Source organism: Neopelma chrysocephalum, unplaced genomic scaffold (assembly GCF_003984885.1).
Source record: "Neopelma chrysocephalum unplaced genomic scaffold, ASM398488v2 Primary Assembly neopelma1_60, whole genome shotgun sequence".
Taxonomy (NCBI): Eukaryota; Metazoa; Chordata; class Aves; order Passeriformes; family Pipridae; genus Neopelma; species Neopelma chrysocephalum.
In genome coordinates this window covers 10,609,960-10,636,717 of record NW_020897715.1, presented here as the reverse complement: position 1 = coordinate 10,636,717, position 26,758 = coordinate 10,609,960, and the positions used below count along the sequence as shown (strand labels likewise).

At 40.9% G+C, this 26,758-nt stretch overlaps 2 protein-coding genes across 5 annotated transcripts in view; one reads left to right on the top strand and one right to left on the bottom strand.

Moving 5' to 3' along the window:
- The window catches only part of ST3GAL6 (ST3 beta-galactoside alpha-2,3-sialyltransferase 6), a 62,705-nt gene extending 55,373 nt beyond the window's left edge, over window positions 1-7,332 (top strand). For both annotated transcript variants that reach the window (XM_027681094.1, XM_027681092.1), the window contains exons 12-13: window positions 6,452-6,531; window positions 6,769-7,332. In XM_027681094.1, coding sequence (XP_027536895.1) covers window positions 6,452-6,531; window positions 6,769-6,841 — 153 coding nt within the window. In that variant the 3' untranslated portion in view covers window positions 6,842-7,332. The remainder of the gene's footprint in view (window positions 1-6,451; window positions 6,532-6,768) is intronic.
- COL8A1 (collagen type VIII alpha 1 chain) overlaps window positions 1-26,758 on the bottom strand; it is an 87,294-nt gene that overhangs the window by 4,551 nt on the left and 55,985 nt on the right. The window contains exon 1 of one of the 3 annotated variants that reach the window (XM_027681090.1): window positions 23,675-23,847. The exons of the other annotated variants lie outside the window; for them this stretch is intronic. The gene's annotated coding sequence lies outside the window, so the exon portion shown is untranslated. Of the gene's footprint in view, window positions 1-23,674; window positions 23,848-26,758 lie in introns of those variants that run through there. 3 annotated transcript variants of the gene reach the window in all.

The window sequence follows — 26,758 nt, the reverse complement described above, 5'->3', positions numbered from 1 at the left end:
TGCCCAAGGAAGCTAAATTGTCAGTGCCCCTTCTGCTCTCCACAGCAATGAAAGCTCAGTTTCTGCAGCTTAAATCTGTGCCTATGCCCCATGGCTTCAGGGTCTGTTCCTATTGCACATCTTACCAGCTCTTCTCTTAAAACTGGGCTGGGATCCTCTTGGCCTCCACTCAGAATTGGGCCATCTAAGGGCTGCCTGAGTCATCTCTGCTCCAGTCAGGAACAGCCAACCCAAGACTTTCTCTGGGAGTGTTAAACTATTTTCTAAAGGTCTTCTACTGTTTTCTAAAGATGGGAGTTCTTGTCGCATCTGCTGTTGGCTTTCCTTTCTGCAGTAAGGGCATTTACCAGCAGGTGAACAGCAAATCAGGAACCAGGAACTCCTTAGAGGAGTGCAAACTGGGGAGAGCTTATGGTAAAATGAGACTCTCCATGTGTTGGAGTATTTTATCCCACAACCAAATCCTGCCCTTTTTGGCAATTGCCAGGCCTAATGGCTGTCCCTCTGTCCCTGCTTTTCCACCATGCAAAGATGCCTTGCACCCAACCTGGGCACCTGGAAAAGCCCTCATGCTTTTCCAAGTCACTCATGCTGCAGAGCTTTGCCAAACTGCCTGTTGGGACTCACTCCCAGCAGCTGCTGTGCCCTAGTGTGATGAGGGCATGTATTATCATTACTGAAGGTGTAGTGGAGGCTAAATAAAAATTATGTAGGTGGAACCACAAGCAGAAGGTTGTTATTTTCAATAATAATTCTATATAGACAAATGAACCACAGAAAAGATGGAACTGTGCGTTAACAGCGAAACAAACCATTTAAGAAAATGAAATATTAGTGAGTAAACACTAGGTGGAGCATATGTTGCACAGCTGAGTTTCTGCAGTCACTTTCTCTCCCAGGAATTCAAAGTCTTGGATGTAACCGGCTGCCATGTGGCAAAAGAAAACCAGAGCCAAGATGTACAGGAGTTTGTAAGTGTAGCTAAAGCCCAAGTACAGTTGCTCATCCTTGTTCAGCACAGCATTTCAGCAAATGCTTCTCCTCCAGTGAGTTTAATGTGGCTTTTAGCCCACAGCTGGCTGTGCTGCTGTGAGCTAAAGGATTAGGGCCTTAGGACATGGTATTTCTGCTTAAAGCTCAATGGCACTGGACTTCGAGGACAGTCTGTGCATGATCAGTTACTGTGGCCTGGCTGGGACATGGTAACTTATTAACCCGCTGCAACTTCATCTGGGCACATAAACACTAAGCAATCTTTTTTTTCCTTTTTTATCGGGGGGGGGGGAGATGTCCCCATTCTGTTCTCTGTTGGCCTTCCTGCCCCATTGTATACCATAACGAGTAAATCGCTGCAGTTTTACCTCTCTGTAGTGTGACACCTGCCTCAGTTTGCAGGGAAAATCCCAGCTACTGGAAAATTTGCACCATTCTGTGCATCTCTCACAAAGGAAAAGCATTGCCCGTATGAAAACAGAAATGCAGCAAAACCTTTAAAAAAATTAGAAGATATTGGATGATTTAGGACTGTTGTTGAAACCTACAAGTATGAAGGACAGGGTGGATTTTGAAGAAGGAGGTTATTAAATTACTTTCTTGGCTACTTTATTGTTCTGGTGGCCAGTTTTGGGGGGTTTATTTTTTTAAAAAGATAACTTCAGTGGAATAAGTAGAGAGGGAAATAGGTAGAATTCCTTTGGATGAGATTTTGTCCTTGTTTTTATTACAAAACATGAGCTTTGTGTGCAAGTGGGAGGTATTTGAAATAACTGAAAAAAATTTCCTTCGGGGAGACACCAGCCTGTCCACAGCTCAGGGTGAACTCAACCTCCTGCTGCTTGTGCTGGGCTCCCTTGGCCCTGCCAAGCGTCATGCAATGCACCTGCAGTTTAACACGAGATGTTTTTGTGGGCCCACGTGGAAATTTTGAGGGAGATGAGGCAAGACTTCTAGAGATAGGAAGGCTCCAGAGAAGGTGATCTCACTACATCTGTGTTTCCTGTCATGTTTTTTGACTCCTCATAACCCAACCAGTGTGGCCTGGAAATGACAGATTGCTTCTCATCTATTGATTTTGGCTGGGGCTGGTGCCTGTGACTTGCTGAAGTGGAAGGTGGGGGCTTATTTACTGAACAACCTTGTGCTAGATGGCACTTGGCTGACATCTTTGTGGGAGGAGGTCAGAGCCTCCCCAGTGGCCTTGTGAGCTGTCTGGGTCTTGGGATCTGCTGCAGGTACTGGAGAAGCAGCCTGTGTTTGGTGCCGGTTGTACAACTCCTCTCTCCCCCTGCTCCCAAAGGAAGGAGGGATCAGACAAAACTTGATGAGAAATGTGGTAGAGTTGTATGTGCTGCTGCTGGATGATCCCTATCAGATACTGTGACTATAAGGCAAGCATGCCTGGCAGCAGGAGGGATGCCGGGGATAGTCTTCGGTATTTCAGCTCATTGCCTGTCTCATCCAACTCAGCTTCTCTAAAAAGTTATTTATGTACTGAGAGAAGTTAAAGGTCTTATTTTTTCTGCCTTGCAGTTGGTTTCTGAATACCTGGGTGCACAGCTCTGGTTTGAAGACCTCACTAGGAAACCACCAGCATCTTTAAATGCCTAAAAGCTACTGAAAATCTTGTTCTTGGTTTTCAAAAGAAGCCTATAGATCTTAAATGTTGGACAGGTCCTTCCGAGTTTATGAATAGCAAAAGGAGAGTCTTCCCAGCAGTGTCAGGACTTTAGGAAAATAGCAGAGTGAGGAGGAGAAAAATCTGTGTTGAAGATGCAGCCAAAGTGTAAGACTTCCCACACCTTTCACCCAAATCTCAGCAATTTAGGGATCATCTCCAAACACTTTCATGTAATGCAATCTGACATACTTTCAAAGGTGTGTCTGTTAGTGGAGTGATAATTTGGCTTTGGATTGGGATTTTCCTGGGTTTCTGTCAGAAAGTAATAGGAATGTGTCTGTGTATTTGTGCACCTTTAGTGAAGCCAAAGGCTTGGAGAAAGCGAAATTTTTCCTTATCTTTTTTTGATATCTGAAGGGAGATGGAGGAGAAGCAACTATGCCTTCACGCTATGTGACATGTCATTTTGCACCAGTCATTCAAATTAAGCCACAATAAACATTTTGCTTTACCTGGGGTGGGACAAGCCAGCTGAGGGTGAGGGAATATTATCCTAAACCACAGTGTTCAGCTGCTTGTGTGTGAGTGCATGTGGTTGGCTCTGTGGGTGAGAGAGTCCCTGAAAAAACACATTTTTATGGGCAAAGCTCAAGTGAAAACATTTCTTAATAATCTCTTTGGTGGAGCTGTTCTCCTGAGAAAACGACAAAGGACCTTCCTCTGACTATTTGAGTTTTTCAGTAGAAACTGAAGACAAAACAAAATGTACCAGCAGTCATAATTCTTAAATTCTCAAGTTGATGTGAAGAAATAATGGCTGGTTTAGCCTAATTATGTAAAGAATGTATGGAAAGAGTGATGATCATCCACTTGGGACTTGAAATCATAGGTGGTCTTGCAAAGGGTGGAAGCTAGATCTTGATTTATTGGTTCTTACAGGAAAGTCATCACTCTGCAACAAATGTTGGGTTTAGCTGAAGTTTACCCACATCTCAGAACCTCTAAGAGACTCAGCCAGAGACTACTCCTATGGACTTAGTTTACCACACCTTGCTTTTTGCTGTATTTACCAAATAGGCATAAGGCATGAGTAGATCTCAGTGACCCGAAGTCTTCTTCCCTAGGGTCCCTTCCATAGGAGCTGCCTGAAACTGCAGGACCAAATATCCACTGCAAGGGGGGATGGTCTTGCTAGTGCTCAGGTTTCCACATGGAAAATCACTTCTGCAAAATAAAAATCCTAGTGACTCTAGAGATTTTGTTACCAGAAGAGTGCCACTAAAAAAATTTGATGATAAAAAGCTAGATTCTCTAGGATGTTTTTTGACTCATGATCAAAAGTGGTTAGGAACACAGCTAATTTTGGGGTGACCTTGACATGTAGAGATATGCAGGAACAGCATAACTCAATGGAAATGGCAAATAATGTGTCACCACATGTAAGGAGCAGCAGCAGCACGGCGTCGCAGAGAGCTGGTGGGTCAGCAGCACAGTCACTCTCTGTGGGGATTTCCCTGGCTGGCCCCCACTCTGTATGCAGAGGTACTGGCAGGTCTTGGGAAGTCAAAGAAGGGCTTGTAAGAGAGAGCTAAAGTCCTCACAAAGTGATAGCAATTTCTTTTCAGTTTTCATTTGTGGTGCTACTTTGGAAACAAGTAACCTATACTGTTCCTCTTTCCTGCAATATGGATCCATGAAATTGCTCAGTTATACTTGCAAGCATGTGCACACCCCCACTCCATACATATTTTTGTTAAGGTTTCCACCACATGAAAAGCATTGAATTAAGCACTGGGCATATAAGTTGGGGTTTTTTTCAGCATTTGTAAACTAATTCTGTTAGACAGCTAATTTTCTTGAAAGAATTTTTAGCACAAAATTAGAAGAGTAACTATCAAAGCCTTAGTTCCTGTAGTGAACTAAGCTATTCCTATCCAGTGACTTCAAGTGAGGGGTGTGAAAAGTCAGGCAAATGTTGGTGGTTGTTCTCAGCACCAGTACCACCATGTGTAGGTGACTTGAGCAGTGAACTTCCCACCACAGTTTTCAAAGATACTGTTTCAAAACTTCATCACAGCTAGAATTCATCTCTGGATCATTAACTCCTTTGAGGACTAACCTGTCAGTCAGTGAGTACTTTCTGAAGGTATCTCCCTGTACTGTACGGAGACTGAATTTTAGCGGTAACTCATGTTTTCAGGGGCAGGAAAAAACTAAACCTTCTTCTTGCCAAATAATTTTGTATATACTCAAGAGTTTTGAGTGCCATTTAATGCACACATTACCACTTGCATATAAAGCACTCTTCTGCCTTTCTGTGCCAAAAAAAGTTTTTGTTATTTCATGTTTTCAAATTTGCCAGCAAACTAGTTAAGTACAAGATAGGGGGTTTCTTTTTGCAAGTTCAGTCATACTCCACAAAAAAACAGGGAGTGAAGGCAACCAAATATAACTTGACAGGGATGTCCTCTGAAAGCTAACCGGTTTCGTAACACAAATTAAGATTAGCTACACTGACCTAATCTTATTTTCATCAGTGAAGAGCAGAAGGACAGTAAAGGAGAGCGCAGCCCGTATGAGGGCCCAGCCGTGCTGTTGGCAGGATGCAGTTGCTCCGTGCCTTACTTTGGCCCAAGCAGGTTTGGGATTCCACATAATTTTGCTTTTAATGGTGCCTGCAACTTCATTGAAAGCTGTACTTGTTCTTGAGTAGGTGAAGAGTTTACCTTGCTAAAGGGTCTATAAGGGCCTGTGAATTCAGTAGGGAGGAAAGTCGGATTTATGGTAAATGTAATCCTTCTTCTTGCCTCTTGTGAAACTGTCCCACAGAGATCAGGTTTATTTTTTTTTCCCTTCTTCCTTTTCACTGTCCCTTCCAAGGAAACCAAGTAGTCTTGAGTGTCTGTGTTCAGTTTAGATTACCAAGAAATAGCTATTGTTTAGTATGTTAAAAATAAATTAAATCATATTTTGCTCAAGGTCTAACAACTGTGTCTGATTATCATGTGGTATTTACTAAATCTGAGGCAGTCATAACAAGTATTGTCATAATAAACATTTTAAAATGCATGCATGCATAAACCTGCTGCTAATGGGAAATATTCAACATGTGGCAGATGGCTTGTTTCTAGGTTGTTTGGTTTTTTTTAATTCAAAATGGTGCCTACAGTTTCTTTCTTAGAGAAGTGTGAAAACATCTAAATAAATGGCTTCGTCTTAAAAAACGATGATCAACTATAAGCTATCTTTGGCTTCACTGATAATTATAGGGTCTTCTATTGCAATTCTTGGGGCGGTCTCTGTTATCCATTTGTAAATGCATTTCCAAAGATGAAGCAATTGCCTCTGCTCCAGTCTTTCTGCAAATACATTCATTCATGGGCTCAGTCTGGATGTTCACCCAGCTCTCTGTGGGCACCCCTGGACTTCCCATGTTTCTTGCTTCCAAACAGTGTATATCTGCATGTGGGCCTGTATCTGTTGCTTGTGTGCAGGTATTTATATGTGCATATCTATGTGAAAACATATCCTGGGAGTGGAGGCAGCCACGATGAGAAGGAGATTTTAGCCCATGCAGACACATAATTACATTGCCTTTAGTCTTCTCCTATGCCCAGTGTGCTGTGAGCCTACTTACGTGGGCCCGGGTAGGCATCTCCTTCTCTCTCTGCAAACCTGGGCATGATTAAATTGGCGGCTCCACAATCCCTAACTCCCAGGCACAGGGCTCTGCTGACTCAACACAAACACGAAGCTCATGATTTATGATGGTATTAAGATGCCTGGCGCTAGTAATTGATTTCCAGGGGAGTTCATCTCTTGCGTGTTTTTGAGGATCTGGCCCAGATGCTGTTTGCTGGAAAATGCCTGAAAGCTACTTGGAGTCAGATGGCAGGGAGCCGTGACAAGGATCAGTAAGTTGGGCACCGCTGGCTGGGTGACCACAGTCCCCGGGGATGCAGCTCTCTGGCATGGTGGCATGTGCTTGTTTGCACGAATCGGTGTCTGACTTTGGGGTGGGGATGAAGGACCAACATGGGGGAATGTTTGCAGAAAAGCATGCGACTTTAATTATGTGATTAGAATTAATTATAGGTAGGATTTAGCAAATACCTGCCTTTGAATACATTTTCCTGTTCTCTGCCATGCAGTGTGCACTCGAATCCTCTGCCTAATGCTCTCTTCTGGGCAGTTTGCCTACAGTCTTGGTGGCAGGCAGATTGATGGAGGCACTTTAGCGACTGTCACCAGCTCTCAGTTCAGTGACCGGCTGCGTGAGGCACACAAACCTGGACCCAATAACGTGGAACACACAAAGTGTTCAAAGCCTAGAGCTGCCTCCCCACTTATCAGCACATAACCGCCCTCCTGGCGCCGAGCCCAAGACTGGCCACCAATGCGTCCGAGCACAGGCTGGTTGTTCAACGTGGGAACTGGACTGAGAGCTCCTTCTCTGAAGTGGTGGTGCTACCCAGCGCTGCAGAAGGAGCTCCCCATGGGGCAAAGGCAATGACACTATCCAAGGAATTTGCCTTATCAGATGTAACAGGTTTGCTGTGTGCAGCCCACTGGAAAGGAGACTGATTTTCATGGAAGTGCATTCGTAGGCAACTAGCCATTTCCTAGGAGAACTGTTGGTATGAGGATTGTTTTGGCAAGAATGCTTTGCACCTACTGCCAATCCACTACCCCAAAATAAATGCAAAGACAGACAACTGGTGATGTGCTTCAGACTGAGGTGTGTGATCCAGTAGGCTGAACCTCTAGGTGTTGATAATGAACTATGGTGATTTCTGGTTGCAGAACAGTGTGAACAGGGAACTGCAAGCTTTCTTTGGAAACCTCCTTTCTCAGCTGTCACTCATCACTCTTGGCCTTACTCTGCCCTGGGACAGGTTGTGCTGGCTGTGTGCAGTAGAACCCTCCCAAATTTTTATGGTACAATTGTTTGCATGTTATCATGGTGCAACAGTTTGCAAAGTGTATCACAGCATTTTGCTGTTTTAATCCAAAGCAGTGCCTCTAGGCAGTGCTGCTATGAATTAGACTCACTGGTGGAAGTGTAAATAAAGTTTCCATTTCGCTACCTTTCGGTTCAGCCAGCTACAGCTTTGTGAGCAGGCCACACGCTAGCAATGGGCTCTGAATGACAAGTAAATATTCTGCACAGTTCACTGTTAAACTTGTTAATCAGTGAAATGCTTCATCTCATCAGATGTATAGGGGTAGACAGAAGTGAGGGAATATTATCTCTTTTTGTGACAGTAAACTGTAGCACATCCTGAATCTTTGCCCAAATACACACCAGTGGCAGAATCTTATTCTGAAGGTTATCTGTCAGTTTCACCGGTCAGAGAACTCTTAGTTCCTCATTTGATTAATCACATTATTGTACTAAAAGCAGAAAAAATAAATTGTTGTCTTTGTGGAGGTGCATTGAGTCTTAAAGAGGCATGAAAGATCAACTCTGGCTATGTATATTTTATTCTAATACAGTGTGGGTTAAAATTTTCTTATATGTGTCTGGGAAGACTGCTTAGAGAGGGAGCATTCTGTGAATTACTAGATCTCAATACCTTTAGGAAAGCTTACATGTGCATCTGCAAGACACAGCTAGGTGCTAGAGTGTGTATTTTTCTTAAACACTTCCCAAGAGGTGACAACAGAAAGACAGATCCTGATTATAGAAATGTTCTTGGTAATGATGATGACTGATTGTTACCGATGTGGCAGGGAAGATAATCTGTCTTCTTATCAGTTTAAGTGTTACATAAAGCAGTAGAGCTGCCTGCAGTTGTAATATTCATGCAGGGTGGACTTTTCAGGCTAAGGTATGCTTAGTGCCAAACCTAAGGAGACCAGGGAAAAGTGGCCAGAAGCTGCTCTTGTGCTTCTCTTGATCCTGAGGCTGTAGCAAGTACTGTTTCAGTTGCTGGTGCCACTTGAGGTCTGACTTGCCCTGCATGGCCTGTGGGCCACCTGCAGCACCCTGCTGTGGTGTGACATCCTGCCATGCCACAGCCACTGTCACCATGTGTTCATTGAGCTAAAAAGGCTGCACTGTGTCTGGGGTGGATAGAACCCAGCCACAGCTTTGGGAGAGGCAGGTGTCTGTCTTTGCTAACACTGAGGTCTGGCCAGTGTTCTGCCATGGGACATTTTGGGAGGCGAGGGCTCCTGGCAGCTACAGAGTGCCTGAGGCAGGCAGGAGGGATGGCTCTTTGGAAAGAGGTAAGTTTTAGCTTTTTATTATCAGTGATGAAGCAGGGACTTCTCTGAAGTTTAAAACTTTTTAGCTCTTTTTAGCACTGCATGCATTCTGATTAAATATAATTGCTTTACAGATCTAAATGGGAGCTCTTAAACTCTACCAAGGAATCAAGATCATGAAATCTCATTAAGAACAAGAGACTAATTCTGGGTGCACAGGTTCTTTGGTTGAAGTCTTTTGGTTATAAGGAAATGTTATTTCATGTACCCCTATGTAGTGATCACACTCCAGGCTTTGCAACCCCTTCTAGCATTTACTTTAACAGTCCTGGGAATTCCTGCACTATAAAGCAAGAAATTTGTGCCAGACTCTTGAAGTGCTTGGCCTGATCTTAATTTGAAATAATTTATTATTCTCTGTGACTCCTGTTGCAATCCTGTGGCCTTACGCGTTGTCTTCTTGCCATAAAATTTGCTTGATTGCCTCTGTCTGAAACTGGCACAGCACAGCATTTCTGTTCCTTTTCTCACTTTGATGGTGTACAAAATGTGTTTTCTTGGCTCTTGCCTTCATGCTGTTTCATGACTTTTTTTTCTTTTTTTTTTTTTTAATAAAAGCAAAAGGCTTTGGAGGCTTTATTTTGGAGACGAATTGTTGCAATTTACAATATTTCCGTTCACTGTGCTTTGATGAGCCTGTCAAGAGAAAGAAAGAGCAGCCTCTCTCTCCCTTATTTTTATTTGCTGTGCTCTAATTCTGCAGCTTCCCGGAACCCCGAAGTCCCAGTCCAAGGGAGATATGAAAACAATAACAAATGTCTGTAAAATATTTTTCTTGAAAAAACTTCCTCTCAGACAATTTTTATTGGAAGATTATTTGCCATTAAAAAAATTCCTGCCCTTTGCATACTTCTCCTACCTTTGCTCAAACAGTGGAAGAAATAATCTTGCCTTAGAAAGTTAAACATACTAGACTACTCCACCCAGACAGAAATCAGGAGCATGTTTTAAAATGATTTACCAACAGTTATTTTCCTATTTTATTAGAAAATATTGCAGATATCATTGTATTTGTTAGGATGTGCTAATAATGACCTGACACCGTTCCATTCACAAAAATCAAGCAGATCTTACCTTGTGATCATATTGCCTTAAATGGGTGAATTATTTTATTTTTATGCTGCTTTTCCTGATAAAGACTAAGACAACAATAACCACAACTGAACACTCACTTGGTTAAAATTATTTCAAAACTGGGAATTTAATTTTTGTGAAAGACCCTTTGTGTTCTGGGTCATACCTATGGGCAAACATGAAGGTGGAAGTTACTAGAAGATTGGCAGTGGATATGCCAATGAACGTCTATCATAATCTGAACTTGGGTGCAAATCATGACCAAAACCCACCAAAAATTCAAGTGCATGCCTCTAACTGCCATGGCTGAACTGCACACACACATCCCTGTGTCATGCCAGAATAGGTCTGCCCATAATGACCTTCTGCCTCTTCCTCTTGTGGAGCAGGTAAGAAAATGCGTCTTAGTCCAGTGTGCTTCAGCAACACAAGCACTTGACTAGTTGAGGGGCAGAGAGGAAAAGCTTGAAATCATTGTTACTTCTGAACAAGTGTAACATGTACAGGCCTACACAGATACCACTCTCTTCCCACTCTACAAGTGCAAGTGCAGAAACAAGGGTAGCATGACAGCCTGAGTTGTGAAGTACTCCCTGTAGGTCTGATTCAGTGGATACTTATAACAAATGTTTGCTACGTCTCTCAAAAGCACATAGAAGAAAAAGGACATTTCTGAAACACATGAAAGACCCTCCCCATCCCATTCACACATACTTGTCCTGGATCCATGAAAATATATAGTCATTGAAACTCCAAAAATGTCATGAGGGAAATTAATTTCCTATATGCAATCCGATGTACTGTGGTTTACAAGACTTAAAATTACCATATCTGTCACCTTGGAACAACCCAACCAAGGCCAAAGGAAAGCAAAGCCAAGTGCTGAAGAGCAAATACTATCAGTCACTCACTCAAGTTTCTCAACTCTACTCCAAGAGAAACAATCTGAAAGGTTCAGTGCAGCCGTTTGGACCCATGATAACTGTGAGACTAGCAAATATTCAAGCTGCAAAGCTGGTCAGTGCTCAGCTCCCAGGGCTAATGGTTATAAAATAGCTGCAGTGGGAGTCGGCACTTTTATTTCATCAGTGCTGCATCCAGGATGAGGGGCTGTGCTAGTGGGGATAGGCTGACAAACACACTGCTACCCTGCTGCTCAACTGGATCCAAGGCAGACACCAGCCTCCCTTCCGCTACCTGCAGCACTACTTGGCAGAGGTGGGGCTGAAAGGATATAGGATTGGAGCGAGGAATTAAAGCACTTCAGTCCATAATCGAAATCCAAGCCCCTGATCAGGGACTGATTAGCTCTTGCCTGATCTGTCTCATCACTGAAATCCTCCCCAAAGTAGTGGTCCCAGTGGTCCCAAACCTTTCTCAGTGCCAGGTGTGGACTTGAGGCTCCCTTTGCCTCCTGATGCCTCCCAGTCTTTCAGACAAGGTCTCAAGGGCTTTCCCTGCTCTCTGTGGCTTCTTGGGTCTGTTGTGACCTCTACCAACTCCTACCTGCCTCCTGGGAGCTGATGCCTGTAGCCTGCTGGCTCGGGCATGCCTAGGGGGTAGGAAATATGAATTTAAATGCCTTCTGCTAAAGGAAGGAATTAGACCCCTCTTCCTCAGTGCAAGGAACACTGTGTTTGAGCTGCTCATGGCTGCACCAAGTTTGAAAGAAAAATTTGGCACCTGCCTACAAAAGAGAATTGTGAGCTATGAACTGAGAGTGAAGGGACTTGAGTGCGTGTACTTCATTCACCAGAAGGCACTTAAACCCAGGAGAGAGCTAGGATTTAGGATGAACTGAAATCTTCAACTTTTCCTATTTGGCTGGCTTAGGCAGCTCCCCAAACAGTGGCTTTTGTGAATCCCCCTCTGAGGCACTTAACTCCACTTAAACACATGCATGGAGTCCCGGCATCTGATTCAGGCATGTGCACTCCATTATGGAGCCAGATGCAAACTTCCCATCATGGATTAGGATCTGAAAGGTTCTATATCCTGTGTTGTCAGTCAACTAAGGCCTCCATTCCCTGCCCAGTCCTCCTTTTTTTGTTTCAAAATCTGGATTATTTTTAAGCAATTATGTATTTTAAAAAATTATTTTTGTATCTATGCAAAGGAGTAGTTAAAGCATGTACTGGGTGTTCCCCAGATGATACAGTTAAGTCAACAATTACTAACTTCGCAAAATCTGGCATTAGAAAAAACAGTGTACTTAAATGACATCATATCCTTCCCCGCAAACTTTGTCCACCAGATCCTTACTGCTGAACATCAGAACCAAAGGTTTATGGCTACCTACAGGCCATGGCTCAAACAAAATAAAAAATAAATCCATTAGGCTGATATTTCTCTAGCAAGGAAAAGGGTATCATGTTTCTCCAAACAGCAGAGCGTCTATCAGCAATGCTTACAATGATTTTCATTTCTGTGTTTTGTTTGACTCTGAGATGGGGCACCTGTGTTAATTCCAAGTTAATTTTGTCTTTGGTCAAGAAACCTGCTCAGATTTTCAGGTGTTAGTGGAAATCATGTATTCTTGATAGAAATACTTCTAATCTGCTTTGTGGAAGGCTTGTTTAACCATGCTAAGGAAAGAGATGTTCTTGTGTATATAATTATGGCCCACGAGCTCAGAGTTTGAGAGGGTTTTTCTCTTAGGTCTGAGCAGTATTCCCTGAAAATTGTTGCAAAATTCTCAATAAGTTAAATAGTAAGGCTGATCAGATCCTACAGGAATGAGCTCCTTAAAGGACTGTACTCACAAGTTCTACTAGTAAAGTCATCCAGGGGCTAATGTTTTCAAAAGATGTGTTTGCAGCTTTGTGAGCTCCAGAAACCTTTAAGAGAGACTTTGGCAAGTACCAGTACTGGACACAGGGTGCAATTTTGGCTATGTTTAGAGTAGGAGCATTTTACTGCTAAAGGAATACTAAACGTCAAGGCTAGAAGCAACCATACCAGCAACTCTGAGCAATGTGCTGGGATAGTAAGCCCTGCCCATGAACATGCACGTGAGCATATGCACGCGAGCATATGCACGCAAATGAAACAATCCATAAAATAAAGAAATCAAAAGTTCCCAAGTCAGCTTTGCTGGTATTTCTGCATCTATGTGAGTAGCTTGTGGTGGCATAAATTGTTTCACGCTGCTGACTGAGGGGACCCCAGAGTGCAGCAGCTTCATGGCAGGCAAAGGAAGAAGCACCTGGAGGAGAGCTGGATTCAGAATGGAGGGGAATGTGTGAAGGAATTAACTGACATACCAGAGATTCAACAGTGCTCTGCTTGGAACTGAGGGATAATCCAATGTCTTCCACCGTCACCAATTTAAGCTTTAATAATAAATCAGAACTGATTGTACTGGACAAAAATCTAAGAGCTTTTATAATCTGTGGGATTGTATGGCATCCGTGTTTGCTCTTTCATTAGATACTGTTTTCATTACAGGTTTTTGAATGTAACATGCAGAGAGGCGAAGCAAGGCAAACTTAGGGAGAGTTTTCATCTTTTAAGACATAGTGGGGCAAAAAGTAGAAACTGCTGTCACATGACAATGCCATTGCCTTTAAATGTTTCAAATAGTATCTATAGAAATAGATTATCACCCTCCTCTTTTCATTTTCAGCCTGAAAGGCGACACCAGTAATGAAAATCACTGAAAAATTGAAAAAAAAAAACCAACTTGGTGTCTTTCATCTTTTTTGGTGATTGTGTTTCTTTTGCCTATTCAGTCTCTAGACTGGATTATCTCCTAATGTGTGTACAAATCTCATTAGTCACCTTTGAGAACTGCTGTTAATTCTACGCATGCCTCTCCTTCCTGAATTCCTTCTTATTTTATCTGTCTTCTCTTTATTACTAATACCTTACCTTGTTTTATCCTTTCTTCTACCTTCTACTTATATTTAGTCCCCAGATAATGCAGTCCCTTAACCATAGTCTGTTGAAAATTATTTATTTCTTCTTTTGGTAAGGATTTCATGCCATTACGTCTTTGGTTTGGAATGAAGTCCTCATCTTGATTAAATGTGACACCTGAAATGAGGACTAAGCCATGACAAGTCATCCAGAGGAAGGGAAGAGATTTGTGTTTTCCTTCACTTGCAGTCATCAGTATATTATGACCAAGAAACACTGCTGTGGCATTCATAACCTAGTGATAACTGTTATGGAAGAGAAGACAAACCTACTTATTTTTCATTTGGAAATGCAAAATTATTAACGCAATATTGTTGAAGAATTTCCTGGCTAGTTTTCCCTTGACTGCCTCAGGCTAAAAATGATTGCTGAAGTTTAATATTTTATGAAACCTCCTGACTATGAAGGTCTAGTAATTCTCCTTGGGAGGATCTGTGACACAGATAAAATGCAGAAACCTGAACAGACATGATGGAAAACTACATGCAGTAGAGACTGTAACTTTGAGAAACTTGTGTCTCCCCAGTGCCTGTGCATCAATTATAGTGGTGAATATCTATTTTTTAAAGTAAAAAAAAAAGGGTATTTCCTAGAATTCAGTAATATGGGTCTCCAATTATAAAGAAAAACCTTACATGATCTGGAACAGATTTTTCTCTAGTAATTCAATTAATTGCTTCCATGTGGCAATTAGCAACATTAGAAGCTCATGAAATTCAACAGTCAGGGAACTGGTCACCTGTGCAGACAGGTAACTTGACATAACTCCATTAATTTGTATGAGAACTGTAACCTGTTTAAAATTTGCTAGTTGTTAAATATTTTAAAGTGGATCTCGACCTATATATACTCAGACAGTTATCCATGCAATAGACTGCAGCCTGTTTTTCTTAATCAAGCACAACTACAATGAGAATTTTGCTCAATTAAGAACAGAATAATTTGGCTGGTTTTTGTTCAGTTCTTGACAGTAGAAAAAAAAAGGTCTTTCCAACACTAGGTGCCAGTGCAGAATATTTTGGCAAGGAACAAATGTCAGTTTAGATCTATGAAATTACCATTTCCAGGCAGTAAAATTAGAATCACTCTGGTTTGTATTAGCTTAAAAATGCCCAAACCCTGGCCAGCTATTGTGTAGCTAAGTAAACAGGTATCCACTACTGGCCCAAATTCTATTCTCAATTATAGTAGCATTTTGACTGCAGGGGAAGTAATTCCTATTTTTAAGCAGAATAACCAGTATGACTGAGTCTTAACTTTTCCATGTGCTTAGTTTATTGATATTGGTGTTCTGTTGTAGAAATTATGACAGTGGTTAAATGTATCCTGTTTGAAGTGGACAACACTGATTGGTTTTGAGTCCATTTTACTGCATCTTATCTTGCCAATGATGACATTTAATGGGATGTCCCAGATGAACAGTTTCACTTGTCTAGCCCCTCTGAGCTAAAAGGAAATTTTCCAAAGATGGAAGAGTTGGAAGATGAGTGGGAGTGTTGCTTTCCTTTAATTATTTTCTTTTAAGGAAATGTTTTTCTTATCATTCTTTTCATCTATTCAAAACTATCCCAAAGTCTTCCTGGAAACTGGGCTGGAAATGTCATGAGAACAGACATTATTTCATATATCTGATATTTTTTTTTTTTCAACTGGCGACAAAGATCCCATTTAATTAAATGAAAGCAGACTTTGGATGTCTCTGTTGATGTACAGACCTACAGGCAGTAGGAGAATGAGGGAAGAACCTGTAACGTAAACCTATCTATTACATTAAAAATACATACTTATGTTCAGACTTGACTTGTTTTACAAGGAACTCCCAAGAAAACATGCATGTGGATCCCATTTCCTGCAGAAGTTTGCTTTTAATGCTCATGTAATCAACATATCATACTTCAAAGATTTTTTAGTTTAGCTAGAAATAGGGCTGTAAATGTTCTACTCATATTTCCCTGTGGCTTAGCTGATGCTACCAGCCAACCCACTTCATACCTGCAGAAAAGACTACTCCTTGTTGGCCTGCCAGGGAGTTCTGCGGGCCAAGCATCAGCTCTGCAATCAGGTCTATAAATCTTCTAGATTATTTGTGTGCTGGAGCTTCTCTTGCCATTGTGATGAAGAAATAATTGAGTTGCAAAATTCCACCAGTTACATATGAAGCTCATGAATTTTATTCTCTAACAAAAGCATTACTTTGTAAAGGGGGGAAAAAGTATAAATGTAAGCAGATACATATGTTTTTAGTACTTAAACCCATTTAATTACATTATTATTTTTGCCAAATAAGATGACATGGACAAGTTAGATGTTAGCCTTTTTTTGAATTTAACCAAAGTGATCACGCATATTGTGTGCTGGCTACACACACTATTACCTTTGATCTTTGTCCAACCACAGCAAATTAGTGCAAAAAAAAAAGCGTGGGAGGACCCAGGGCTTCCAAATGTATTAAACTCATTACTAAGATGGTTTAAACTTACTCATCATTCAGCCTTGTTCACTCTTGGTGATGATGGCTCACTGACTAAAAGTAATAATCCTAAATTGAATTGTTTTGTAAAGAAATGCAGTGGTGCCTCTGTAATTATGAAAAAGATGATTCTCAAGAAAAACCCATTTTGGAGGTTGCCACATTTTAAAATGCATTTCCATAGCCTTGCTCAGCTGTGGGCTGCCAAAGGATGTGCATAAAAAATGAGCTGAGGTATTAGTGTCCAGAAAAGCCAGTGTTTTTTTCTGCAGATAGAACACAATGTTTTTTTCTCCAGATAAAACACAGGCTCCCACAGTTGCTGTCTCTGAATGTGAGGCTGATGCTCTGAATCAGCGTGGTGAAACAGGCACATGCTGAATGTTTACTGTTCTCTTAAGGTATTCTTTCTTTCCTACAGTGCTGGAGGGGAGTGGGTTCGAAAATTATAAATGTGAAATACTGTTCCTGTCTCCTATGAGGACATGCTGCCTAGAGAACTAAGGAAATACTGGCTTACATTTTCTTCCCAATGAATTCCTAAGGATAGACTTAGACATGCTCGTATCTCTGAAAAAGACTGAAGAGAGATTATAAACTGTCTGGTGTTGCTAACTAATGGATTGGGCAGTGGCTCTGAGAAAAACTCCTATGCAGGAATTGAATCCTGCCTGCTTGCTCACACCATGAGACTAAGGTAGGAGGTGGCAGAATTCTGGTTGTGAGCCCTGACCTGGTATATCCAGACACCATCACTCAAGCAGCAGGCTCGAGTTTTAAAAGAACTAGAGATTTTTAAGCATGTGTGTAAGGTTGTTCTAAACCACCTCTATGACCTTGGGCAAGTTACTTACAGCATCATTTTTCTTTTGATGCCATGGAAAAGGCAGGCCTGAGCCAACATATACATATTGCTTGCTGTCACTCCACAGCTCCTACTTTTTGGCACATTCTAACCCCTGCTCACAAGTTTCTTCCACCTTGAACACTGCAGTTTCTATTGGAGATGGAAAGAAGCAATGGACACAAGCAAAACAATGGGCAGTGGAGTGTCTTGTAGTGTTTTAAAGTCCCTCAGTTCCCATGTCTCATTTAGGACACCTCTGGAGTTCAGGACTCCAGATGGGGTCTACAGCACAAGAGTAGAAATAAGTTGGCAAGCCAACCTGTGCTGAGCATCCAGATGGTGCAGCCCGACTGACAAGGATGTTCATGCTACCTGGTTTGAAGTTAAATCTTTGGTACCTCTGCAAGACATTGCATGTGCTTCTGGGGCTGCTGTGTAGGTATTGCCATGTTTTGCTAATCTGCTTCAGTTCCTCACTTGCAAAATGGGTCTGAAACTCCTTACTTAGCTCTGAGTGATGCTGTAAGAAGTCAAGCATCTAAAAGAGGGCTATACTAAGTCAGCCTTCTCTTTCTCGTGCTTATGAACATGTAACAAACTAACTTACTGAAGTGCGGCAGTAAGTGGCAGTAAGCTCTTTTGTGCACTGTGTTGTTTCCAATAGTTTCCAGACCCTGCAGTTGACTGTTTACAGGTCCCTCTGAATCTCTGACTTCAAATACAGCTACACAGAGATCACAAGTCAGTCTTGATGAGCTGACACATTTATTCAGGTTCTCTTCAGGGCTATGAAATGCAAAAGAATAGTTTCCTGAAAATATATTTGTCAAGAAGATGAGCACTCAAGATAAACAATATAGTGGAGGCCAAAAAAGAAATTGAAACAGGACATCCCCCCACATTGTTTGCTTAAGCAAAATCAGATGGATTTGTCTCTGGGGACTCCAGGACTGGAGCTACATTTTTTTTTTCATGCTAGGTGGCATATTTTGCCTGCTCTTTTTTTCTGGCCTTGCTTTTGTGTATATCAGAGTGTCTTAAGCAATTATTCACCTCAGTTGTTCTATTTCATCCATGCAAATTAGAACTGTAGTTGCAGTTAATATGAAACTGTGGTGCTATCCGCATTTTTTCTTAAATCCTCAATGTGTTACTCAAATTCTACATGCTAATTCATTGCTTGGTCTGATTACATACAATTCGTTAACTCTCTTTAAACCCTCACACAAGCATCCATCCTATGCCTTTAATTACAATGTCTTTTAAGAACAATTCCCTTCACAGTCTGTGATGTTATTAAGAGATTGAATAGTGCTTTACAATTAAAGGGACACATTTCTTTGTCTTGACATTTTGATTTTTCATGGATTAGGTCACTATTATTAATGAAATTATCTTGCTTCTGTATTTATTTCACTCCAGTTTTAAAATCACCAGAGCAACTTTTTTCAGAGTCTTTTCCAGAAATTCTTCAGTCCTAGAAAAATGCATACTTCACTTAAACCAAACCAACCCAAAAAACTATAAGAAATGGGTCTTACTGGAAGGAAACTTTACAACAAGTCTGCACTTTGTGAGAGAGGAATAAAGTTTAGGCTCTGATGCTCATCTCTGAGTAATGTAATTGAGAAGTATCTTCCTTTGCATCTGTGGCATTGTCCATGTGTAAAATTGGGATAAAATGGCTGAACAGAACAACTGCTTCATGTTTGTAGCTAGTTCATCTCCTGAGAAACAGCAGAGGAGCCTTCCTTACTGCCAACTTTCCAATATAGCATTCAGCATGACTGTAAAAGTCTTGGGGAGAAGGAGGTGAAGAGGGTAAAGAAGTCCTGCCCAAAAATCACACTGGCCTGGTGTGCATTAGTACATTAAAAAGAGAAAAGAGTGTAATAAGGTTTAGAATAATTTTTTGTTTTAATCACGGAAGTCCTTGTCATGCAGTAAGCAGCTGAGTGTGCTTAAGGAAGACAAAACAAACCAGGGCATGATTTGTGTAAACTGCATGGGGAGGCCATGGCCACAGCCACAGGCTGTTTCCAGTGCTCCAGCTGGGTTGGGGGGGATGCTGCAGTCCTTGTATCTTCACCTATTCAGATTCTGGTTCCTCCCCCTCCACCCTCTTCCAGGGTGGCAGAGCAAGCCAGCCTGGGGCCTGCTGTCCTAGAGGATTAGCCCTTTGCTTTAGGGGACTGGGAGAAGCACTCCTGCCACCATCAGTGGCCTCCACCTTCAAGCTCAGCTGCTCAGGCTGTGACCTGCTTTTGGAGCTCACCTGTTACGACTTAAGGACTAGGTAGTGCTAATGAGTGAAAAAAGAGCTGAAATGGGTGATTGAAATGAGTCTCTGAAAGCAGTGGAAAGGCAGGCACTTGCACAATTCTGTAAAGGAAATACTGTCATTCCTAAGGAAAGGGTACTATTTCTACAGCTATAATTTAAGACATTTCCTCTTTATCACCAAAGCTGCACACTGGGACTCATGTAGGCTTAATGCAAACACTGCATTGGGCAGTTCAGGGATAGTCAGCTCATATGAACAATTGTAGCTTTGTAAACTTTGTTTGGAGTTTTATTAGATTCCCTACTGCAGTCTTCAGTAGTCAGAATGGGCTGTGTATTAAACCCATCTACTAAACCCATCCTGTATAATTTTTCTCATTCCTGATGTAGTCACTGTAACTAATTTGTGGCAATAATCAAATGAGAATCAGATGTTTATGTATTCTTATTTGTAACAGGGATAAAAGAATGGATTGTTAGCAAGTATATTTATAAAAACAGGCACACAATGCCAAATGGTGTAGCATCAAATGTTTCTCATCGGTGTATATGTATTTAAATACTGACAAGTGCTACAGCCAATTCAAATGTCTGTTGGAGTGATTTTTGATCAGTATGGAAACTGCTAGGTCTCCATGTGAAGGTCTTGGGAGCGGACACGTCTTGGTACTGACACTGCCCCATAGGTGGCGTGAGCCGTCCGCCCAGCGCAGACACAGGTCTAACACTCCTCTTGCATTTAAAAAAAAAATGAAGCAAAATAAAAAAAACATGTCCATATGATTGTCCTTTATGTAGGAGCTATGGCCCATATTGGCTGGTGCACAACTGCTTTATACTGCCTTCATGTCTGAACTGTCACACTGTGATAAATGAAAGATAGTTCTTTCTGGTAAAGGTAAAATATTATTTTAAGACACAATGTTTGCCTGTGCCTGTGAATGAGGAGAGTCTTCCTTTCTTCCATGTGCTTTGATCACCTACAGACAGCTCATTACGAACAGCATATTCCTTGTAATGGCCAGGGCAAATATGATACAAGCTGAGCATTAACAAATACCTTTTCTTTCTGGCTTCCTGTCACTCAGTCTGTGTTTAGCTTTTCAGACACTCTCTCATTTGTCAAAAGGCAAGGGCCTTTGTTTTCTAGCTATCACGGAAGCGTATCATGTTGGAATATGCTTTACTCTGAGCACATCAAAGTCTGCAGATTTTTCTGCTGGTGGGTAGACAATGGTAAGCATCAGCCCTTTGAGCTTAATCATTCTATATTTAGGGAAGAAAGGGAATGAATTTGGAGTGTGTCTGCAGTTCCTATAGATATATAACTCCCATTTAGGGGTCATATTCATTCCTGGCTGGGTTTAATCACATGTGAAGTTGTGTTTGTATTCCACATCTGGCCATGGCTGGACAAAGTGATGTGTACATTCAGGCATCTATTCTGCTCCATTCAGCACTACTAAATCTCAGAGCAAAATCATCCATATCTAGGTAAAAAGCGAGGGGGGAGAGGAAGTAAAAAGGAGAGGGAAGTCAAAGGACTGTCTGGCGAGACTTTCTGTCTTTAGGTCTTCACAACCTCTGAATACTTGCCTGGGTAACTATTATACTTCCAAGGCAGGTAGAATGGACATCAAGTTTCAGGTACAGTAAAGAGATTTGTATCTCAGGGTGCAAAAATATCTGTCTCAAGAATGATATAAGGGAATATGTTGCACAACAACTGGAATGGGTATTCTGCCTGAGCCTGAAGGACAATGTGTGCCAAGCATGCAAGCATCTGAGATTGGAAATAGATCCCTCATGGCATTGTCAGGTATGCCTGTGGGAGGCACAGGGAAAACCCCACCAGGCACCTTCAGCACCTACAGACACAACATGGGCTCAAGTGTTTGGCACTCCTAGCATGCACAGCAAACTCCCCATGTATGATCATGCTGAGATACACCAGGGGTTGTGAAGCTACAAACACAAAAAGGAGCTCACTTGGGAGGTTAAAAGAATACACTTTGCAAAAAATTTGGCCAGTACCTGGCTCACCTACTGTCCTATTTTTACTGTTTAATCCCATTCACACTCCTAGGTTATCTCTGAATATTCTCAGCCCAGGAAAGATGCACCCTAAGAAAAGATTGGTACAGAAGAGTTTTTTCTCATTTCAGCAGCACAGGCCTGAATACTAGAAGTAGTGATTTAACAAAAAGCAGTGGTTGCACTCACGTCTGAGGTACATAGGTAATAAAACTCTTCTTTGGGTTTCTGAGGTTACATACCTCCAGGAAGACAGTCTCCACTTGGTTTAAATTTAATTGAGTCGAGGAAATAAAAATGTCATTGTCAGTGTTTCACAGGCCGAGCTAAACTTTTCCTAAAGGAGATGTTAATAATATTCAGAGGAGGGAATGAACTCACCGCAGGCAAAAATTATAATAGAAATAATAATAAAAAAATCAGACTCCTTCAAGTCTCCCTTGGTTCAACTACGGATTGTAGGAGATTTCTCATAAAATATTTTAATGATATTTTAATGTGACTGTACACTGGTTGGGAAAAAATGAACATAAACTAGTGAGAGTATTAGGACCCTTTCTCATCATGCTAAATTTTTAGCAAGAAAACTGCAGGCCACTTGGCATAGCTGAAGCTGGTTAAGCCTTTAGCTTATCAAACATCACATGAAAGGTTGGGGCCGAGTAAGTGTTAAGGCTGTGTTAGGATGGCATGTCCTCAAATAATTGTAGAATGCCAAACACAGAGCTTCCCGTGTTCCTCCAGGCTGAGCAGGGATGCCAAGTATACAGAATTGGAAGCTGTCTATCCGGGGTTTTTTATTTGCTTGATATTGTGCAGGCAGCAGAGACAAAATACCAAAAATGCTTGAAATCCTTATGACCTTTCTCTGCAAACTGTGAACTTTGTCCGCTAAACTCAGATTTCTATTTACACTGTCAGCACAGGCTCATGCTGTTGCCTTTTCTTTGCCTTTTAGTTTGTTATGTATCAAGGGACAGCTTTACAAACACTGCACAAGAGGGGGGACCTGAGCACATTCCAGACCTTTTGCAGTTTCAAAATACTAAGTCTCCGTTCTGTGGATTGCTTAAAAGTAGCTGTAATGCCAGCAAAGTAGCATGAAATATGCTGTTTGCATCCAAAGGAAATATTCTACATAAAGTCTTTGCCATCAGTGGGCATGGCTCACATTCCCAACTTGTGTCCTGACTCCATGCTTCTGCACAGCTGACTCCATTTACACCATCTCCCATTTACATCAGGAATACACAGGTGACGGACGAGTAAATGGTCCAAAAATGCTTTCAGTAAAGTAGTGCATCACCTTCCTAAATGAAATATCCCTGATTTCAGCATTGTGCTTCAGTATTCATCCACCCCTTGTACATCACGAGCCAGACTGCTGCAGAGTACAAGTACAGGGGAAATTTCAGATGTATGAAGTAGAAATTGTGAGAATGAGTAGAGGAAGTAGAAAAGTGAGGGTGACTAAGCATTGACATGGGTTAGGGAGTCTCCATCCTGGGAGATAATTAAAAAGCTATCTGGACATGATCCTGGGCAACTGGTCTAGATGTCCCTGCTTGAGTAGGGGAGCTGGACAAGATAAGCTTCAGAGATGCCTTTCAACCTTAACAATTCTGTGATTCTGTGAAATTGTTCCTGTAAGACTACCGTGAACTGTACTATTTGTCACTATTTGCATAACTTTTGCAATTAAAAAGGACAGCCTTAACGAGGTACTTAAATAAACCCAGCAACTACATAAACTTCATTTCATACTGTAGTACCATTCCTTGAACTTTACAAGGCAAAGGTATTAATAGTGTTCTGTCTGAACTCTTTAGAGTCTAGAAAATTGTCTTAAAATGCAACATTTCCTGAGATACTCTTGCATGGAAAATACATTGGTGTTTCCAAAAGAAACTGAATGAGTGCACAAGGAATCATTACATGGATAAATCATGCCAATGAGGCTTTTGAAAGAAGATTTTTCACTTCACGCTACTTTTCCCTGAATGTGAAAGCTATGGGAAATGTGTGGAAAATACCTGTGAAGTGATGATAACAGCTATATGCTCTATGTGTTGCTGTTAATGAGCTACCTGTTAATAAACCATATGCTTCAGCATAAAACAGGAGGATTTGTGTGTAACGCAAAACGCATAAAAAGACTTACTGTTTGGTACAACTTTTTCCTAAATCAGAGAGGCACATTGCTCCAGTCTTCCATGAATTTCCTGTTATGAACATAAAAATCTGCTGCTTACTGGCTTGAAGTCTCTTTTCACATGAGGTTGTCTAGGAAGTAGGGGACTAGGGAAAAAGAGAATTTTACAAGCAGCAGGTTCCTTAGGTCTCTGTTTTGCATAGCCAGGGATCATAAACTTGTCATCATGGTTACTAACAGCAAGCAGGAGGCATGCATAGAATATCCCCAATTCTAATGATTTGTGGAGGCAAGTTCATCTTGTTCTTTTTATGTGTTCTTCTGTACTAGAGCTTTATGTGTCAATTATCGCTACTAAAGCCCTAAACAAGCCCCTCTTCTTCAAAACACAGACAAAAGCAACCATTGGGTTTATTCACAATAATGCTTGGATTAGTTAAAGAAACCACATTCACCAACAGGAAAAGAGAAGTAAATTTCTAAGCTATTGAATAACACTGCTATGTTTGGAAAGGATTTTTCTTCTGTAATTCTCCTTTAATTTCCTCCCATCCAAAGCTGCTGAGAGGAATCTGAAGCTAGGTTTTCACGAGTGACTAAAGGATCTAGCAACTGACTCCTATTTAAAATAAATGGTCCTGGAAATGTAAGGTGACATTTCCATAAACACTCAAGTAATTTGAGGTTTAGGTTCCACTAAAAATCATCCAGTACTTCCAGCTCCCCAAGTGAGACAGGGAAAATTCAGACCAGTAAACTAATCCTTATTATCAGATAAACAGGGATTGAATGGAGGAAAATAAAGCATGAGAAAATGAGGAGAAAACTGAGGACACAAGAGATTACTACGTTCAAGAAGTTTATACACTAAAAGGCATAAAAGGCAGTTCAACAGGAAAAAGGATAGACAGAATATCAGACTATATAAATCGAAACATTGCTTTTAGTTACTTAAGTTTTCTTTGGATTTTGAGATACGACCTCAGTAAATCCACACAAAATTGTATAACTTTATCACCTGACTCAGTGCCTCTACATTCAGCACAATATTTTTTTTTCCTTCTGCTTCATGATCAGATTAGAAAGTGTCTGAAGTTAAAGTGTGCATTCTGATAACCTTTCTGAATAGTTTTGCTTTCTTCATTTCAGTTGTTGTTTTTCAATTTAAAAATATTATTAAAATACCACATTTGGGTGGGTAGTGACTACCATGACACTGTGTAGAAAACCAAAGCAATTTGAAGCAAGCTAGACATTCTGAGTACATTTTTAAAATACCTTATTGCCTAAATAAAATAAATCCCTTAGTCTAGCAATTACTTTCAGATGTTTGATTGTTTATTTTTAAAGAACTGTCATATCAACCGTTTAGAATTGACAAGAACTACTTTGATATCTTCATGACTTTTTTTCTGGTGTTTCTCCCCTCCTTATATTGGGGACTATGTCTCTTATATTGGAGACTTCATTGTCTCTTGTATTTATTTTAATTTTGCTGTATTTTATTTTATTAGAGGAAAAACTTAGCAGAGCTGTTTGTGGCAAGATTCAGTTACAGGAAACCCAACAGCTAAGCCCCAGTTTCAGCTGAGACAATTAGACTGTTGATTTTGGTAGCAGCTCAGGACTTCTACTCAACCCAAATGCCTTTCAAGTCTATCTGCCAGTTGATGCTCAAGTCTGAAAATTTTCTGTATTTTTACTATAGATAAAGGGCTTCGTTTCCTTTTAATTTGAGGGTTAGTTCTATCCAGATCTGAGTGTTTTGCTGAAATTCTTCTCCATTCACTGGAATAGGTTTCAAAAAAAAAAAAAACAACAATATTTTCCAGATCTTTCAAACCTTTTTTAAAGTTTTTTTTCCTCCTTAATTCTCTGTTCCTTGATATCTGTGAATTGATGAGGATAGTGTTTGTTTCTCTCAAAGCAATTTTGCCATGCACGAGAAGTAGTAGGTGCTAATTTGTAATGCTTAGCTTAACTGCTGCTTTTTTCTGTCCAGCAACTGTATTTAATAGCTCATACTTCTGTTTCACCTCTCGTAGGTAAAGGACTCTAAAATACTGAACGTGTGATACTTCTTAAAAAGTGATCTGTATTATTATATAACGCCAGAAGATATTTATCAGAAGGTTTGAAGAAATTACTAGTAAGAAGAGCAGTGTTCTTTTACATTCTTTTCATTGACTGCTACAGAAACTTTGCAGCTGAGTTATCAAAGTCTACTGCCATTCTTGGATGGATTTTTTTTTAAGTGGACGGGCTCTAAAACTTTCTAAAACGTTTTTTATGGATGCTCTGGGAGAATGTAAATACTAGCTGAGAAGTGGTTTGTTCTCTGTCAATATTTTGTGGGCTGGAGCCTTGAGCATTTTTTTCCTCTTTTGTTTTCTTCCTTGTTTTTTTCTTTTTAGACTTTTCTAGCAGTCGATATAGGGTAGGTCACAGCAGCTGCTGCTGGATGAAATGGTTACCAGGGACAGCTCCAGCTGAGGATGTGGACAGAGATCCTAAAATCCTGGCACTGCACCAGTCCACCCCAGTGCCTGTGAACCCAGTGAGTTCATAGTTCAGTGCTCCCCAGTGGGTACCCACCCCAGTAAACCCCAGTGGGTTCACAGAGAGGGGTCTCTGCCAGGGCTGATGCTCTATTGCTGCATGTTTGTGGAGTCGTGTTTGTCTGATTCTACTGGTTTCATTTCAGACAAATTGTGTATGATTTCTCTGCAAGAGAGAAACACTATCGAATATGGCATTAATCCTCCTTAAAAGATGTCCAGAAAGTCTGAGGAATTTACATGATTAATTCTTAACATGTGGATTCTTTTAATTAGCTATCTAGAAACCAAAACAGAGTGCAGGACACTACTGCAATGCAGCTTGTTATGCAATAATGCATTTTTTCTTCCAAAAGTCACACTTGATAACAAACAATAGTCATAGGCATAAGATGACTGTGGGCAGTATGAGCTAATGTCTAGTTGTCAGAAACTTTTCCATTAAGGCTCAACATGATGTTTAACATACTCTTCCCATTATTGAGCTAAACTAAACATTGTATTAAGTATGGATTTCCCAATGAACATTACTGCT